At 36.3% G+C, this 20391-nt stretch overlaps 1 protein-coding gene across 1 annotated transcript; it reads right to left on the reverse strand.

Moving 5' to 3' along the window:
- Positions 1–1237: 1237 nt before the first annotated feature.
- Positions 1238–16581, reverse strand: wnt6b (wingless-type MMTV integration site family, member 6b). Its single transcript, XM_088930580.1, has 4 exons — positions 16341–16581; positions 10725–10945; positions 3042–3343; positions 1238–2097 (listed from the first exon to the last, which is right to left on the reverse strand). Exons 1-4 carry the CDS (start codon positions 16415–16417, stop codon positions 1636–1638), a joined length of 1062 nt encoding a protein of 353 aa, XP_088786706.1. The 5' UTR covers positions 16418–16581; the 3' UTR covers positions 1238–1635.
- Positions 16582–20391: the final 3810 nt, after the last annotated feature.

Below are 20391 nucleotides of genomic sequence, written 5' to 3' on the forward strand. Positions count from 1 at the left end.
GTTGCTCAGCTGTATGCAAATATGCAAACTTCATACACACCTGTAGTCTCACATCAGCTTTCTACCCTTTGTCATTTTCTCAGAATTAGTCAAAGAATAAATGCCATCTTTCTAATCTTAACTATAATGCTAATTAGGTGTTAATGTTTAGATAAATTAAGTGTATGATAATGTTTATAGCAATATCAAATATATCTCAGTTTCTGCAATCTTCTCAATTAACAAGAAACAGTTTATGTGATCAAGAGAAAGATCCACTTCTGTTTGTGCTTATGTTCAGTATCTTAATTCAGGAACATTTTTTTATTCTGTAGTTTGCAATTTAATTCTGCCTTTTAATTCAAATGCTGAAAAAAATGCTTTCTCAAGAAAGACATTTTTAAAGTACAATGGTTTGTCTATTTGAAATAATTTTTCCCTTTCTTTTTTTGACACTTGAATTGTAGAACACACCCTCAAAATGACCTTAGATTTGGTGATTTTTTTAATGGTGAGACAAAGCAATATGGTATTAATGCATTAATATGTGCATACTGCTGTGATACTTCAAATCTATTTTAAACATGTAATACTTTTACCCAAGACAGATGTATCCGTGTTGACAGTGTAACCAATGCAATGAAAGCTTCTAAATGGCATGTTCAAATCTAAGTTGTTATTTTTTCTTCATGTATTTTTTCAGAAAAGTAATTTTCAGAACTGTCACAAATTAAGATGGTAGTTGTGATTTGTGGTTGTCTCTGCTGATGTTGTTCACTTAGACAAATAAAATCTTACTGAAGAAGGCTGGGCACTGGGAGTCTTCCATGTCGTGGTTATGGTATTCTATATTCAGGATAAAATGGCCTTTTTAAATTCAAATTGTCAAACACTTTGTGATTTTAGACTCTATTGAAGGTTGCAACATTGGAGAAAACTGGACAGGTAGGTATCAGAATGTTTCTAAATGGATTAAAGTTGCAGGGTGGAGTGCATTGGGTTTTTCTTCTGTTGTTGTTAAAAGAAGTGCATTGCATGTACCCCAAACCTGTTTGCCACTGATTACTAACCAATATACTTTAGAATACATCTTTTGAGTTTTACAAATTATTTAACATACCACTGTATTCAATCTTTTTTTTTTTACAAAACAATATGATTTTACTTAAAAAATGTACACATACAGTCAAAAAACAGTCTGTAATTCATGGTTTATACAGTTTTTGTATTCAAAGTGCTTTAAAAATGTGGGCACATTAGTCACATTATTACTAGATGGATTATTATTGAGAATTACTTATAAATAAAACAGTACAAAACTGGAAACAGAGCGACCTTAGCTGACTGCCTCAAATCACTAAATATAAGATGTGCTTTCTCTCCAGAGTATCAAATTTTTGTTTATGAAATACTGATGTTCACTTCTTTATCCTTAAAGCTTCTAACCTTATTGTCCTTCAGACACTCACAAAAGTACATGTTTATGTCCTTAGAAATATAAATTTGACAATGCATACTAAACATCTTTTTCTGCCTGTAAGCAGTGGGGGGGAGGTGTTTATTTGTGGTTTACACAAGGCCGGAGGAGATGTTTAAAGTACCAGTTGAGTCTCCAGTAGGGAATGTTAATGTACCGTTCCATGCGGTGCCATAGTTTTAGAAACACAGGCTGAGCTCTTTCCTTACAGAGCACTTTTTGCACTGCACAACGCAGCACCAGTGAAACCTGCACAGGCAGTTTTCCTCAAAGACCACAGTCTCATCTCTGTATCCCCGCTCACAGCAGAGCAAGTCACATCCACTGACGTCCATTGCTGTGCTGTTACACATCCGGCCTCTGGTGCCCAGCGAACCAGTCTTTCTGTTAGGCAAACAAAAGTCAGGAGATTCTGCTGAGTAGATGAGATCCTGTTTGTCTGGCGGTTTGATGTTTTGCCCCACGGGGATGAGGGTTTTGCCATCATTGCCTCCCATCACCTTGAAAGCTCCATTAAATCTTTCCAGGAGGCGATCACCCACCTCGCGAAAATGAGGCATCTTTTTCCAGCAGGTTCTGAGTGTGCAAGAGCCAGACAGCCCATGACATTTACATTCAGTTCTCATATAATTCTTCACAGCCTGTAGTTAGACACAGAGATAGATTGGTAAGATAAAAGCAGACGCTACTCTGAAAGAATTTACCCCTTCTTGCCTCCAAGCCATCTGAGAGCTTACAATGCTTGATGGCAGGAATCACTTAGATATACACTTTTGATAACTGGGCTGTGATAAATGCAACACCCTTATCTCTAGCCTTGCCTTTTAATTAAAATACTTTATGATAGGGCACACGAAAGGATTATTTGATTTGTTTTATTATTTAAAAGGATGGCGTGTGCATAGGTTCAGTGGAAAATATTACAAATCCATCTAAATCTTCCTTCCTCTCCACCACACCCCACACCTGCCGATTTACCTGTATTTACCTGTACCTGACCCCTCACCAAGCATGACTTAAGCTGTGTGACGGCATTTCAAACAGTGATAAAGTGATACTGACAAAAGGTGAGCAAAGGTGAATACTGGGCAATTTATTAGCATTAGGTATAATTAAGAACTGCAGTCAAGCATGCAGCAAAGAGTCAGCCCCAACTGTCTGCAGCCAACTAACAGGGTGAACTCCTAGCCTGAGAGCAAACTAGCGACCAAGGACCTTATCTCGAACTTTGTTTAAAGAGGGAAGCCTTTCAATTTGTGTTATGTCCAAATGTTAAAATGTTTATTTCTTTGTTCAAAGATTAATAAACAAGTAAAATAATCTAGCATGTTATTATATGGAAAGAATGCACTCCCTGTGTTTCTTGTAGTATTATAAAATCCATCCAACTGAGGACATTTAGAAAAGAAAAAAAAACACTACATTATGTTCAAATAAATTTGTTGAAAGTGTATTTCAAATATTTGTCCAAACAGGGAACCAGACCCAAGTCGTTCTACAAAACAGTTACACCTTTTATATAGTTGTTCCTTTCTCTTAGGTTTTGCATGAAGGAAGAAAAAAAATGGATAGAGTTTCACTATACCAGCCGTCCAGCTTCGTTGTTGTGAAGGTCAATCAAGGTCCGGATGTCGCTCTTGCCCTTCTTCCGCTTGGCATCCATGAACTGCTTGGATTTCTCGTACCCAAACTCCACGTCGTCCCCACAGCCGCCCCATTCCCACTTCACGCCTTCCATCCCGACCCCTGCTGCAGGGAGAGGGGGGGCTCGACTCCTGGTGGCCTCGCAGCCACACTGCAGAAGGTCCCCCATGCTGCAGGCCTGCGTCACTGTGTGCGTCACCCCGGCGGCTGTGATGGCATAAACAAATGCCGTCTCCCGGATGTCTGCAAGATAAAGCAGAAGTCAAGACGTCAGAAGCGACTCCCCAGCTTTGCCTGTCTGCGATTCCCTTCGACACCGATTTACCTCATGCCATTTGCAGTGACATGGAATGAACGTCGGCAGCAGCATGGCTAGAGCACCTCTTGAATGCCCGCACACTCCACACATAATCATTATCCGTGTGATTAAACTCCATGCCATTTCCGTTTCACAAGCAGTCACAAAATGGCACAGCATTATCTCTTCATCAGTACTGTACTGTATATCCAGGACAGAGGAACCGGGGGGAAGAACTGCCTAGTTTGGCATTGCTAGTCCAAGTCTTACTTTCATTTTGGAAAATATTTCTGACAACCCCTTATCACCTGGTGAGATAAATGGAATTCTTTAAGTACTGTATATATCAAAGAGTCATTGCCGTGTCATTAACTAGCACATCATCACTTGCATATCTACATACCCTGGACCTTTATCAAGTCTGCATTGTCCTTCATTTCCTGGTCAAAGTGCCTCTTGTTGAATTATCTGTACATTCACCTGGGCTTTGTAGCTTGTTGTAGGTATTTTCACCTAAGTGACATCTGGAAACCTAAATGTTCAAGTTTGCCAAACTTTTTATATGTTTTATTTTGGAGTGTACTTACTGTGCTAACATTATTTTCTTTGCAATTTACTGCAGGGATGCATTTCCCAAGATCCATGACTGCTTATTGTCAAGCTGCACTAGGCTGTGAATTTTATTCTGGAAGACAAGATTCTTGTAATGTGCTGCACTCATGCATTAGGGAGGAAATCTGTTTCACGTTTGTAACTGGGTTGCTCTGGATGTATCAACTGAAGTCATTTATTTTGTGTCTGATTTATCCAGGAAAAATACTTGAATCTGATGAAGAGGCACCAGGACTGTAAAAATACTGAAAGTAGAAACAGAATTAATAAAAAGCCAAGAGACTTTGACAAGGCTGTTGTGCTTCTTTTACAGTACCACAAAAATATAAGTAGTCTCAATCAATTCATAGAAATACCACAAAATAACAAGCAATAGCGTCCTGCACTTTTGAGTGAGTATGGCTCTTGAACATTTTGTTAATACAAAATAAATATTGAATACATTTCAGAACAAGCTACAGGAATGGGTTAAAATAATATTTATTTAATACTTAGCTAATGCTTTCTGTGCCAGTTTTTAACGTGACAGCCTCCTTGAGGAATATTTGTGCTTTTTTTTCCAAATGACTGAAGGTGGTTATGAAATAGCAGCATTAAATTCTCTCTTGATTTCAACTCCCTTTTTATTTTCCTTCGGGACACAAATTCCAAACAAATTTTACCAGCAGCCTCTGTCCAGGCCTGCCAGAGTAAGTAACTGATGCCAGAAAGGGCTTCTACAAGAATTAACAAATAATTTTTCAATACACAATCTTTAAGTTAATGATGCATATAGCAGTTAAAAAAATGTTTTCTTAAATTTAGCTTCCTCCCTCTACTAAACATTAAACATGATTTGACAGGTGTGAATAATTCTGATTGATTTATTTTGCCTCTATGTGATATTCTCTAAAGGAATCAGCATGTTTTTATATTGCAGATATCTTATTGCATACCTGAAATCTAATTTAATAACTTGAGATGGCACGCATTGTAAGTTATCCTAAACTATGCATCATGAGTTCATTTTATTCTGGAAATAAAAACATTCCATTATATATATATGAGAGTTTGGTTTTAGATTATCTCTGCTATAGAGTTAATAATAAAAGTTAATCTTAATAATATCATGAAATACTAATAAAATAAATAAGTCCAAAGATCTGTGACTGCAATGTTTGAGCATTTAAGCAAATCATATTGCTTTATTCATTACAGAGCAATACAGTGTGCTTCATTTTTGCTGACAATGATCCCTTCATGCTCAATGTCTTAGTCAATACTAATAATATTGAATGTATTTTATCATGTCAATTTTGAAGTAATAAATCAAAATGTTACATTAGAAAGATAAACGGGTACTGCAGACTTCCAAAAAATACAATATATCAATATATTCAGTTGATAATAGTAACAAATTATTGTTTCTTTATTATTTAAAAGAAACTGCTGGAGTTCTCAAAGTTCATTTCTTTCTACAATGGTTTGCCCCAGGGGAACATCTAACTGTTTCTACTATGATCGCTGTGTTACCTGATATAACATCACCATTTTGCCAGTTCTACTCACTTAGTGCTTACAGAGTGAAATGTGAATGTGCTTCAGTATTTTTTCATGATTTGTTACATTCTTACCATTTCTGTAATTATCTTTAATTTTTTATGTTAATTATAATCTAATAGTTTAGTCAATTTAATTTACAAAGAGCTAATAAGGTGAAGATCTGAAACATGTTGCTCCTAATCCGCACCTTATTTATGAAAAACAAAATAATTGTGATTACACTTATTTTACAAAATGATTAAAGTTGTGTTTGAACAAAGATGTGTTTGAACAAAGTTGTGTTTGAACAGACTAAGCACTAAATTCCTGATTGTTGTTAGGAAATTGATGAAAGTACGGTTTTACAGGTGTACAGCTTCTAAGACTCTCGTGTTCGTACACAGATAGCGTGACATGGGTCTGAACAAAAACCTTGCGTGCAAATCACTTCCTAGAAAGATACTGTAGATCAGAGCCAAACTAATTTTCCTGGGCAAATGTGGTTCAGATCTGTGGTGTGTATCACATGAAGGGAAAATCTTAAATGAACTTAGCTGTTTAACCTTTCCTTCCATAGACTCCAACCACAGATCCTCAACCAGAAACCTGAGATTCTCCCATAGATTAGACAGATATCTACTGTAAGAGTGTTGTTCTGCATCTTGATTACTTTTAAATGGAGTCACCTTCTGACAATTTTAATGTCTGATCAGTCTCCAGCTGTGAGGTTCATTTGAAAGTGAGGCAATCTTCTGAAAAGAAAGGAATGGAACTCTTCCCCACTCCAATTGTGCTTCAGTGATTCAGGGAAATTATTTATGCTAACACATAAGCATTGGTGCCATGTGATTAGAAAAGATATTGCGCTCTAATTGAGCAAATGTAATAAATGTTGGTTGTTAAACTGTACTTACTTTTCTGTGAAATCGATTGAAATTGAAATTGGTTCCCCGAGGATCCCTGATGAAACAGCTGAATGAGATAATTGTGTCTTTAAGCTACCAGCTCCCAAACAAGCAAAATGATTGGAATGGTCCCCTTTCAAAAAGCTCTAACTCATGTATGTTGAACATTCATTCTACTACTGTGTGTGATAATTATGATATTCTAAGGGATTAGCTAATTTAAGATACAATGCTCCAAAAACTACAGTTCTACAGACAACTCTTGAGGGACAAGTAACAGAACAGTCTAGCAAAGCTCAGTAATGAACAAAAATGCAGTGTAGATAGTGCAATGACCATAGGTTTGAATATTTCTGTTTCAAAATAATAACTTTTAAATGTAAACAATTTGTTCTGTTCTCCTAGCTGTTATATCATATATCTTGCTTTGTGTTTTGAGCCAGAACAGAAACATTGCCACTTTATGACTCTTCTTTTGTTCGACTGTGTAATATGTGAAAACACACGGTGTTGAACTGAAACCTGATGCTGTTTCTCTGATATTACAATAACAGCTGTGGAGATTGAAGCAAGGATGTTATTTCTGTTTTTTTTTTCACATAATGCAACAATCTTTCTCAATTCCTTTAAAGATACTGAACCTTTCAAATGAAACTGTTTCGAACTGTAAGAAGTGATCATCAGAAACAGAATGAGGCACATTTGAGTGAAAAATAATTAAACAAACAAGCACTTTATAGACAGACATCCATTATTATTATTTTTTTAAATTAGAATCAAATATTGTCTCTGAGCATTCCTAATTACTTCATTACAACACAGAGAAAACATGTTTAAGCAGTCAGCAGGGCTCGAAGCAAAGGTTGGCAATAACCAGACTCACCCCAGGGTGAAGAAAAGAACTGGTTTAGTTTATATATTTAAAAAAAAATGAAAATAGCCTCAAGTTATTTTTAAAAGATGGAAAAATGTAAGCCACTTTAAAAAGGCTATATGTAACTGTAAAAGTATTCATTTCTCTACAGGATTTTTACTTCACTTAAATATGTTCATTATTTCTTTAGATCATTTATCATTAGATTATGTTCATGACTTAAAGAAATAGCACTTAAATACCATTTACATTTTACTTGGAAGTGATACAACTTGACTTAAGCCTGGGGTTCCCATTCCTTTACTTTCTATCAATTATAATTCCATTCAGGTCCTCTTAAAAGTTTGTTCACTGCATGAGTACGTAGACACTGCTCTCATCTTTAAGGTACAACATTTTAGAAACTTCTCATTTTCTAGATGAGACACGTTCTGTGATACAGCCTCATCCTTGCTTAGGAGAGAAAAAGATTTCTGCAGGAAACAATGAAATTTGTTAAAGTTATGTTACAATTAAAGTGGGCTGTATAATACATGAAAAAGATATCTGTTTAAAAAACTCCATGAGAACTATTTATTCTCTCAAAAGGAAGAATAATCCTGCAAAAAGAATACAAAATGATAAACACCTTTGCAATACTTATATACTTATTTGTCCTAGTATAATTTTTGTGGCCAAATGTGTTCTTCTTTTCACTAATCATAAGGTCAGAAAGAACAAAGCTTTGAAACCATTAACTCCTCACAATGCACATTCTTGAGAAGGAAAGGTGAATTCACAATGGGTCACGCTGTGCTCAGTGCTTGACACCGCATGGAAAATCATACTGTTATACCACACTCTGTGACTACTGTATTGTCAGTATATAGTGATATACATGGTGAGTATGATGAAGATCAATCTTTGGACTCCGGTTGTGTAAAGAAATTCCAGTGTAATCTGTGACAGGCCAAAGCCTGACAGATTCAGTGGTCTGAGCAAAAATGGAAAAATACAATTACATACATATGGATGGTGAAATTAAATAAAATTGTGCAATTTGTAACCTTAAAGAAATGGAATTCATACGATTGACCACAGCATTCCACACACTCACTGCCCTCTACTGGTTATAATATAAACACTGTTTTGGTGCAGAATTCACATTAACAGCATTTTAACATTTGTATCAGAAACACTGTACATAATCAGAAATGTTGAGTGATTAGCTGCCTTATTTACTTGAAAGCTAATCCTGAGTGAATAGATATGCCCACAAACCACTTAGCCGTACCACAGCTGATTAAGACTTAAGATGACTGCCATTTGGCTGGGAATACAATCAATCATTTCTTAGACGTCTGATAATTTTCCTCACAGCAATTCTGCAAAGCTTGTAAGGCACAATCTCCATTTATTGGCTCACACTAATAGTATCACATTCAAATTGAAAGATAATACTGCTTCCATAATCCAACTTTTGGAAGACACAGTATGTACTCAGTATGAAAAGAAAACTAACTACTACATGTGCAAAACATTCACGATGCTATTGTCAAGAAAATGACAAAATCTTTTTTGTAGTACTTGTAAAAGAAACGACATGAACAAAAATGACGTAGGTAAGTTATCCATTCATCCATTTTTTAACCCCTTTATCCAAGCAACGGGCGCAAGGCAGGATACACCCTGTATGGGAAGCCAGACTGTCACAGGGCACACACAGACCACAGACAAAAACAGGAGGAAACTAGGGCACCCATCCAATTACAGGGAAAACATACTGTACAAGCTCCATGCAGATAGCACCCCAGAAATTGAATCCAGGGCCCCAGTGCTGCAAGGCAGCAGTGCTAACCACTGCACCACCCTGCCGTCAAAGGTAAATTATACTCATTAACATTTGTCATCAACAGGGTGGATCAAAAGGGGTCACAGGAAAGGCACAGGCTAGTAAAGTGTGTCTCCCCCAGTGGAAGCAATACAATAAACACATGCTTTGCAACATGCAAATACTTTCTTGTGAACTTCTGTCTCATTCCTCTCTTACAGCCTGGACAAGATTGTGCCTGTTCACTGGTCTCTGAGCCTTAGATGCCTCACATCATCCCAGCTAATCCCACATAAAATGATGGGATAACTATCATATCCTCATCAAGCAAGAAAGCCATTATTACATGAACAGTCTGATACAGCAGGATACAGCAACTGGAAGGGCAGCATGCAAGGTCCTGGGACTGGATCAATATAGCACCCTGCATTCAGGTTGCCATCAATCACTGCAGGTAGAGTTCTGTAGTGACGAGACTCTCCTGCCAGACTATCACACTTGGACCTCCCCTTTGACTGGCCTGTTGCACAAACAATTTGTGTATTGTTCTACCGATCTTGGCCATAGTCACTGACATCAAAACCTTAATTCGGCACTAAAGAGAACTTGGCTCCACTCCTCTTACTTAGACATCCTAATTAATAGTACTAATTTGATCAAATAATCACAACTAGCCTCCAAAACCTGCATACTTTAGTTTTCGAAAAACGTGCATAGAGAGAGTGATTCATTTATAAAGAAAGAAATAGCCATCTGAAGTTCACTACCATTTGACCCCGGTATATGTAATTGAAGGTCTCAGAGAATATACTATTTTATGAACAGTAAAATGCTTCCATTAATAGATCCCTGTGCTGAGTTTAGCATGGTTTAGTTTACTGGTGCTGTGATATCCTATGTTATTAGTGTAATTTCACTACACTTTTATGCACAAACTGATGCATAAAGAACAGACATTACTCCTCCTAGGATATTGGTCTAAGCAGCGAAATGGCTCTGACATCTTAGCTACCCAAACTGCAGAACAGAAGTTTAAAAACTAGAGATGGTGCATGACAACAAATGGAAAATTGTCTCATAAAATCACAATGTTTTGCATGTATATAATTGCCTTTAAATTCCAAAACTCCTGTTGTAAAATACACAAAGCCTGGTTTATTGTGGGTCATACAGTAAAAAAAGGGTGGAGCACGCTTTTAAAAAATCTTGGTAAAATAATTGCACTGCACACAGCCGATGTTGATTTTATTACTTACTTCAAAGGCTTATTAGACAAAGTAGATCAATTTTTACAAGAGACAATTTAGAAGAGTATATTAAAGCTGCAATCTGATGCTGAAGAAGAGCAACCAAGTGTAACTGTCTCATTCAAAGCACAGCCTGAACCTTCTAAACACAAGAGTCGCCCTTGTTCTCTCCTTGAGCCAAAGTCAGAATTTGTTCATGTATACATTCATATATATGCATGTAATTTTCAGTGAGGAATTAACCTCTAACTGCTCCTTTGCAGCTTGCACACTAATGCTCCCCTCTTGATATGTACAGTACTCCATAGGTTTATGTGCGTGTGCATGCAATAGAACCGTCAGTTCATGAAGTCTTACCTTGCTGTAGTATTTTCCCAAAATATTTATTTTGACTAGTGCAGTTCCATCTCCTAAACCTGAACTGGTATTGACACTCCCTAACTCCCAGCTTTGCTCCTTTTGCCACTTCGTTGACAATCTCTGGCTGTGTCTGGCACAGTTCCGCCTGCCTCCCCGCCAGCCTCTTTGTCTTCCTGCAGATACTGTTGGGGTCCATCACTAAGGGACTGCCCACGGCCCTGGAAAAACAAACGTGACCAAGGGTGAGTATAGCTCAAAGTCACCACATACCAATATCCAAATGGTACTACATTTTATTTCAGCCAATGTTAAATCGTTTTATTTTACAATTTAACATTAGATATGTTCTGCAAAAGTTTCAAAAGTTCAACTTTCTTATTTTAAATTCCTTATAGGTCCAATAAAAAAAATAATGGCTAAACTATGCAAAGTCCAGGTAGACTCATGTCAATACAGTGCTGCACGAATGTGACTCAGTTTAGCTTTTTCTATGATTGAAGTTTTTTTTTATTGTAGACAACAGCACTTTCTATTGTGAAGGTGCAATAAGGTTTCGTGTTTAATTAAATATTAGCCTCTAAGTATTATTTTGCATTTCTCAGTTTTTAGACCATTTGAATAAAAATAAACCACATACGATGTTAAAGGCACACAGAAATATATTACTAAAAGTATAGTTTAATTTAATTAGAAAGAGAACATCTGAGTCTTTATTTTGCCTCTTTGATGTTGACAGATTTATACTAAATGTTAAGCTACATTTGTGAGGACTTGGGTTGAAAATGCTATTTTAGATTAACTACTCCCAGAATGTCTTTGGATTATACATCAAATTTAACCATGCCAAATACCACTTCATGGTAACACATGACATGAGAGATTGTGATGACAAAATTTTGTGGAGAGACACTTTATTATAAACAGATTTTATTGAAAACAAGTTAAAAAACACCACTTCTCTAATATACAGTCAACTCTACATCGAGAACTCACATAAACGTACATTTCTGTTTAATGTAATTCAGTCAAAAGCAATTTCTCTAAGACGTTTTCCACTTTTCCCTAACATACAGAAAAGAATACAATTATTATAGAGAAATTCAATTTTCATCACTTTTTAACTTTTAACTCTTTTATTCACTTGTATAGAATGTTGGGTTTCTTTTCAGATATTTCTGGATTTTTCCAATACAAGATTTGTGCTCAGTTTTACTGTTATATTTGTTATTGGGGTTATAATTATACTGTACACCTGAATGGAGAGTTGGCCATAAAGTCTAAAGTGACATGTTTATTTGTTTTTATCCATAAGAAAAAAAAACATAATTCTATAGACTTTCAATGGGAAATGAATGCCATGTCTTCACCCCTTAAAGTGTTTCCAGAGATAATCATACTGCCAATTACCTAAGGAATATCCTTTTATAAAGGAAACAATAAAAGGATACAAACTCTTACAGACTTTGGTACCTCTATTACCTTTTATCAGAAAATAGGGCTAGCATTTAACATTTATTATTTAAAGTTAAAACCCTATGGTAGTAAATAGCACAGAACTCTGAATTTATGTATCACTTGAATCCTTCTTAAAGCGGTTTTCTTTTTGGTTTCTGCATCATAATTACTATTATCATGAACGTCTTTCTTTCAAAAATATTGGCAGTGCCTTAAAGAAACAAATGATTAAATGTATGTCATTATCACCCATGGTAATTGAATCATAACGCATTTTAAGTGCTATAAATCTACTGTATATCTAATTTATAAAGAAATAATCTTTCTTTATTTCTCTATGCCTCCATATTAAGTGTGCAAGTACACTTTAATACAGGTCAGTGCTTCATCTGTTTCTAAACTTCAGGCCTTAGAAAAGGCACACATTGTACAGAAAAGAGAAGGACATTTTAAAAAAGCTTACAATAACTCTTGACTTCAAACTTGTATCTGTTATATATGCACTATAAAGAAAAAAACAAGATTATCAAAGCATTCTTTATCAATAACAGGTTCTATATAAGTTACATTTCTGTATAAGTTACAAACTGAGGACATCAGCATCTCAAAGAGGATAAATATCCTACATTCAAGCCCAAAATATGTAGTTTTTGCCCCTGTCCTACTAACTGCATCCCAGACACCTGGTATGACATAATTCGGTATAGTGTTCTAGTGATCTTTCCAGCTACAATGCTCCAAACCTCTTTTATGAATATGCCATTTGACTTGGTCATCAGAGTTTGCTGGGGTTGATCAATAAAAGCTAAGCTTCATTTTTTATAAGATAATTGCTGAGACAGTGTGACTATGAAAGTATCGCAGAGCTGTTCCATGACCTCAGCCTCACTGTAAATTATTGTATGAAATGAATAATTACTACCTCATACAGGAATCCCTTCCAAAAAGTATACCAAAGGCATGCCATTACAAAATCTCACAATGTGTTATGCATTGCAATAACATTACATAGTTCTGCTAGATTTTTTAAATGTACAAACTAATCACAGATGAACGCACATTGCAACATGCATTTCATTTTCACTACTGCATTGTTTCAGTGTGGTGTTTCTAACTCTGGAATCAACAATTTTGGTGATAACCTCTTTCTTTTAGCATTTTTGTACTTGCAAGCCAGTGTGCACAGAAAAGTAAATGTTTTCAGAGAACTAGTAACCCGTAATCATACACGAAGTACAGTACAACTATAAAAGAAGTACACCTCCATCTAGCTAGCTAGCAGCTGTCTTTATCTCCCTGAAACAGGGCTGAATAATACAATTGACTTCGTGCCAACTTAGCATTTGACTATCATTGTCCAAGTCTAGTTCTTACACCCCACACCATGCTTACTCTGAGAAACAGCTACATCTTTGTTACACCCATTGAACTTTCATCCCAAAAGCCCATTTTTCTGGCACTTCCACATTACAAGAAGCATAAAACAGGAGCACATATCCTTCAGAAGATGCAAGATGTCAGTGAACATCCCAGACCAATGAATTTGATGTAAAGCAGGGTGCCAGGATGCTATCTACAGATGTTCAGAAATAGTGCACTAGTTCATCAATTAGTACACTGTGTCATACCTATCAGTGCAACAAGAAACCATCAAGAGAACCGGATTGTCACACCGATGGTGAATGGTACCACTGGTAAAAATGGTGTGTGGAACACATTTAAAAAATAAATAAATCCACTCTTATATTTGATCATGTACAATAATATATCATATTAAATATGATCACAGAAATGGAATAGTAATGCTGATTATCATCAGATAAAAAACAATTATAAAAGGTTTTGATTTTGTGATCCAACAAATTCTAAAATCATGCTATTATTTTATGGTATTCTAGACATGTTGCTGAACAAACATCTCAGTTACGAAAAAAAGTAAGATTTTATTTAACAATAATTAATCCTCAGAAATGCAAACCATGAAGTCATTCAAGACAATGTTCTAAACCAAATGAGGGGCTTGGCAAAATGCATAGAATAGTCCTTCGGTATAAATCTGCACTGTATCAAAACTAAAAGTGACAAGCTCCTAAATTCCAAAGACATATTAATAGGGATGTTGGCTTCTGTATAATTGTCCCAAGTGTCAGCGTGTGCATGTTTGTGTCTGTATGTGACCTATGAAGGACTAGCAGTCCAGCCAGGGTCTATCTTGTATTGCACCCAACACTTCCTGAGATATGACCCTGAATTGGATAAGCAGTTATTGAAACATATGTGATATGATTTTTCTCCTATGCCCCATTTTGCCTAATATATCATTCTGCTATGTACTAGGAATTTGTCACTTAAGAAAATAAATGTTTAATTATTTATTATCCTTAAGAATAATTTCTTATGTCAAGGCAACTGCTCAGAAATGTAGCCATATTTATCACATCAGAAATACATTTGTGCTTTTTGGCATTGATAAAGGCAGACAATTCTCAACGTCCTTGGCACAAGAAGATATTTAAGTCAGAGCAGAGCTCCATGACTTTAAAAGTTCTCTGATCATATTGGTCATGTTCTCCTCACTCATGGCTCAAACTGCAAGATCACACGACAGGAGTCACAGAGATAGCTACGTTCTCCCTGTCTTCAACAACCACAGTCACACTATTTCAGAAACATGGGGTTACATCCTTCTGCATATCAGGCAAACACTTGTACATACTGTAGTAGCTGTTTTTACCGTGCAACACTATTCATTCTCACAACCCTGAAAAAATGTACAGAGACCAACAACTATTTCTCAAGTTCTAGACTGGATGCATGCCTTGTGCTTCCCAGGAAATGACACTCTGCTCCAAGTACCAAGAAGATCTTTCTTACTGTACAGGTATGTTTTGTTGACAAACTTTTACACTTTTTAGTCTGAATGCACTTTATTATTAGTATTAGTATTAGTATTAGTATTATTGCTCAATTTCTGTCCTTACATTTTGAGTACTGTTTCATTACAGTTTATCGATTAAACATCAATTTCTATACTTTATACATTTTCTCAAAATCTCTATGTCTATTATTTTTAAAGGAGAGAAAATAACTGCTTTGCAGTTACATTGAATATTCAGTATTATACCGATGTGAATATTCAATATTGATAAAGGATCCCCTTCTCAACCTTTATCATCCCTAAGTCGACTGTCCGCATGCTGAATTGAGAATTGTTTTATGATGACATCCATAGCCTCAAGTTCCACCTGAAATTCCAGCTATGACCTCCTCTTGTCTCACAGATTTGGCTACAGGCTATAACTTAACTCTTAGAAGACCTAAAACAGCTAAATGCCGAACTCAACCGACCCAAGGAATGTGCGCACGATCCTAGAGCTTTATCGCGCACCAGCGCTGAAAATGATGATGAAACAAGTTGTCATCTGTTAATAATTTTTTTTGTGCTGAACGGAGAGTTAAAAGGCTAATAGATTAATTAGTAAAAAACTTTTTTTTCTCATTTGCCCAGTTAGACAAGAGAAAATAAATCCCCGCTATGAATTTTAGCTTCTTCACAGAAATGCAATTGCGTGCGCTATATTGCTGGAGTTTGTAATAAGAAGCCCGTGAAACTAATAGGACATTCTTGTGCGCCTCTAATACAATGGCATAGACTTATAATTAACCCTATCCTTACTAACTTCAAGTACACCTCAAAAGGAAAAAATAAACGGCCTATTCTTTTTAAATGGTACACGGCAGTTCACACTAGCAGAGGCAAGACAATCTTTGCAAATATATAAGAGAATATTATGAAACGTCGCAAGCGCTCAAACGAAATTTAAATGCATTACAGTTATCCGAAAAACATGAAAGAAATAAAGAGGCTGATAATGAGTAGGAACTACTCGGTAAATGAAGTCGGCAATCAAAAAAAGGGTAATAATACATCATAAAGAAAATAGCAACGATGAACAGCAGATCATATATAATATACACTATTATTATACCTTGGTAAGAACATAGTTTAAAAAAATGTCTTTTTTTACTATTCCTAACAAACAAATACACGTAATTAGTGTACGTGTGTGTTTTATAGATTAACAGCGATGAGTAAATTAAATTAATGTAGCTGTGTTTTTCTAAATCGACACGCTTTTATATAGCATGTTTACTTACCACCAAAGTCCGATTATGTTAACGGGGCAAAGCAAAATAAAAAACAAAGCAAGCTGTGTTCTGGAAAGAGGAAGCATCCTGAAGTGTAAATCTATAATTGGCAAAAAAAAAAAAAGGGAAATCCAAGCGCACTTGGGGTCGTTTTGATGTAGCGTCTTGTACAGCAGTGAGGACAAGCTGCAGCACCGCCGAAAAATGTGAGTAGTCCTTTGAAGCCAATCTCAGAGGCAAGACGGTGAGTTCAGAAACTCTGTGCTCTTAGAGAAGAAATCAACGGCGGAGGACTTAAGCAACTTCTTCATGGTAGCACTCTGGCAAACTCTTTAAAAACCGAAGACTATAAGGAACCGTACTCAAGGTGACAAGCACGTCCCAAGTCAAAACTCCCGAATTCCAAGAGCGCAGCGATTTCAATCTTGCAGCGGGGATCCAAGAGCCTGAGGGCGGATGGAAACAAGCCAGACCTCGGGCAGGAGTTGCAGAAAAGTAAACCTAAGGAGCGAACAGACTCAGTGAAGAAACACAAGCATACGAGTATTTTATTATTATTTTCCAGTTAAATGGGTAATATGTTTCCACGGATTTCGTACATTCCAACTTTTAAATTTAATGTCTCCTCGGGTTAACCGACGGCAGGTAGGCGAGAAGTAAAGCATTTTACTTAAAACCTAGAGGAGTGATGTCAGGGAGTCCTGTGTGCAGTAAAGTCGATTTTTTTCCAGCCTTCAAATGAGAAACTACTTTTTTTTTCTTTTACAGAGAAATTTGCTCATCTCCCGCCCGACGTGACGTCGCTCCGGGCCAAAAAAAAAACCTTTACTGTCAGTCACAAAAGTTGAATAATTTCTAGATGAAACTGAATGACTCAGAATGCGCGTATTGGAGAAAAGGGGGAGAAAGAAAGGTATCTCAGACGTGCGTTGTTTACTGTAAAGAAATCGGAGCTCCCAGGAATGAAGTGATCTCATTTTCAGGTGTTTTACACGGACGATTCAGACAACCAGATAATCGGGTCTTAAGTAGAGGCTAAATTGGAGCTGCAAACGGTTGCGAAACGGGGTGAAATTATTGGAGCTAACAGGACAGCGATTCTTACATTTCAGGGAAAGATAATGAACAAGAGCAGTTTAAAAATGTTCACAAATGGTCAATGGGAAAGACTCAATCTAAATATTTTTTTTTTAAAAAAAAAGCTGATTTGATTTGCAGTAGTCTTTTTAAAATATTGGCCCGTCTCTTGTGGTATGTCCATATAAAGTTGGTAAAACCAACTTTTTGGAAGTTGGTTTCCATTTTTTATTGCTCTTGGAATTCTTTTATTAAATTTGGAACCTTATTGATATCAAATGTACTGTATTATTTGGCTTTATTTTAATGTCGCAAGTGTGTTTAACGACGAACTCGTTGACTTATTTTAGCGTAAATCAAAGATTTAGTAAATTTCTTGAGCACAGGTGTACAAACAAGCTGCACCTGGAGTTCCACATGACTGCACATATCATATTCTGTTCAGTACGAGACCCAGGAACATTCTAATTTCTGTGCCAGTTCTGTTCAGACCACGAAACAGGACATGCGGTAAATAAATGCTTCAAAGATGATGATTTATGTTATACTCGGATCACCACTGTTATTTTTTTCTAGATTACCAGTACTATAAAACACTCCTGTATGTTTATCACTTTACTTAAATATGCGACTATTTCTCAGTTTTTACTGCAAATGATAGGTACAACTAACAAAAGGATCAGTGGGTACCGTATGTATAAAATAGGTTCAGCTCCATTTTGTGTTTCAAGTTTAGCTAATTCATTGCAGTCTGTCAGACTTTTCAAGGTGTGGACCTTAAACACGACTTCGTTTCTAGGTACATACAAATTTAAAATAAAAAGTTATGAGATTTAAGAAATGTAGTATTAAAAATTTCATGTAACATTTTAGTGGCAACTGAAATATACGTACTGTATGTCACAATCATTGTAATGTCTTATCTACCACTGCATCTACAAACACACACATGCCTTCTACCTTCAGTATGGACACATAATGACCAGTTCAAGAAGTGGTTCCTACATTAAATATTTTGTGGTCCACCAGAGGTATGGGAACAGCGTGGTATCTGATTGACCCCAGCTGCAGCAGAAGCACGGAACAAAGCATGTTCTTGATCTTAGAGCTCTGAAGCTCTTGCAGGAGTCTCTATTGCTTCTCAGCGCAAATAGTTGCTTAATGATGTCAGGGTGGTCTTGTATGAACTCAGCACAACTTAGAGGGGGTAACCAGAAAGATTCAGATTAGGCTTCCTTACATGTTGATTCATCTTCATGGTACTTTTGGTTGGTGTGAAGTAGTTTCTGAACCATTACACACCCCATATCTTACTGGTCTGTTACAGACACCAGGTGATGTCATGCAAATGTCTATATTGTGAAAGGGTTTGCAGTCTGTCGTTGTCAATGTCTTTTCACTTTTGACTTGTCAGTGAAAAGACCCTAAGCTCCACTACCCTATGGTTCGAGCTACAATGAAACTAGAGGTTTTCTCCACTATTTCTGGGTGAAACAACAGGCAAGCAAACAAGCAGTTACCTGAATCAGAGTCCACGTCTCATGCTGCCATTTCCTGATTAGTCAGTGTTCAGCAGCCCTTCCCTGTAGCTTGTGAAGGTTCAGCAACAGACCAGGAGTTTGACAAAGCCTTAATGAGCTCATACAAATCAAAGCTGGTCGTGACTGATTGTCAGTAGCTTTGCAGTCAATGTCAATGAACACCTGCACTTTCTTGAAAATGTTCAGAGATCTTTAAGCACAAATGCCAAAGGCTTTGAGAATGGCCTGGCACTAGAACTCCAATGCCTCTCCACATCGCATTAACAGTCAAGGTTCTTCTTTTAAATGTATTGGTGGTGAGCTTTTAAAAGAATACAGATTTTACTTTTTTTAAACTTTTAAAGTCCAAGTAAAATCTTACATCCGATGTTGTATGTTATTAAGGACACTAAGTACTTGACAGAGGTGAAATCCTAAAAGTGCTGCCAAACTACACAACAAGTAAACATAGAACTCATATTAGAAATATAAATATTAAACTCACATAAAATATTAGGAAGGACAACTGTACTTTATTTGCACATTTTTAATATATGTACATTGTTTGAAATTCTCAGTTAAGTTCAGATGATGGCAAGTAATTTGAAACAGCAATTAATATTGACTTTGTGTAATTGATAACGCTTAACATTAGCCGCAAGCTATACAACTACAATATATCCACAAGACACAGACAGGTCACCTTGGCTTTAAAGTAGATACAGAGTTTGTAATTAAACAGAAATTTAAAACCTGTGCTCTTTTGTAGCCTCAAAAATATTTTTGCATTCCACTATAATAAAGAAAATGAAATCACTCCTAGCATGAGAAAGCAGATAGCTAATGTCACCAATGCTCATTCTCAACATATTTTTAGTCTGTCTTCTTTGATACCTCAAACAGAAAGGAGATCAGATGATCCATTTATCTACTATCACAAGAAGAGGCCTCTTTGATTTTGCCTCTTTGTTTTTCCTAAAACTTCAAAGGGAAAATATGGAACAGTTTTGTCTGAGCTGCAGGTGCATTGCGGTAGTAATACTCCAATTTATCAACTTTACATGAAAGAGATGATAACTCCCTTCTTGTCTCAGTGATATTTTATGTGCTTATAACAGTAATCAAGTAATCCTCAGAGACAGTATCATGTGACTTAAATACTGTAACTTCTAAATCAATTATCAGTGAAAGACTACAATTCTAGAGGAACCCGTATGGATTTATTAGACACAAGGATTTATGGTTCACTAAATTACCTTAACTGTGTGAATCACTGAGCTCATCCTCTAAGAACATCAATATGTGTTCACGCTCAGAAGTTTCTTAGTGATTGAGTCGTCTAAATGAGTAACAATAAGAATGATGGCAAAATCAAGGAAGGCAGATGCAACTTTTCAAACATTGAAGACATAAAATTAAGGTGAAGCCCACATTATTTCTACACTGATAATTTGTAGAAATCT

The sequence above is a fragment of the Atractosteus spatula genome, chromosome 13 (genome assembly GCF_055471065.1).
Source record: "Atractosteus spatula isolate fAtrSpa1 chromosome 13, fAtrSpa1.hap1, whole genome shotgun sequence".
In the NCBI taxonomy this organism is placed as follows: domain Eukaryota; kingdom Metazoa; phylum Chordata; class Actinopteri; order Semionotiformes; family Lepisosteidae; genus Atractosteus; species Atractosteus spatula.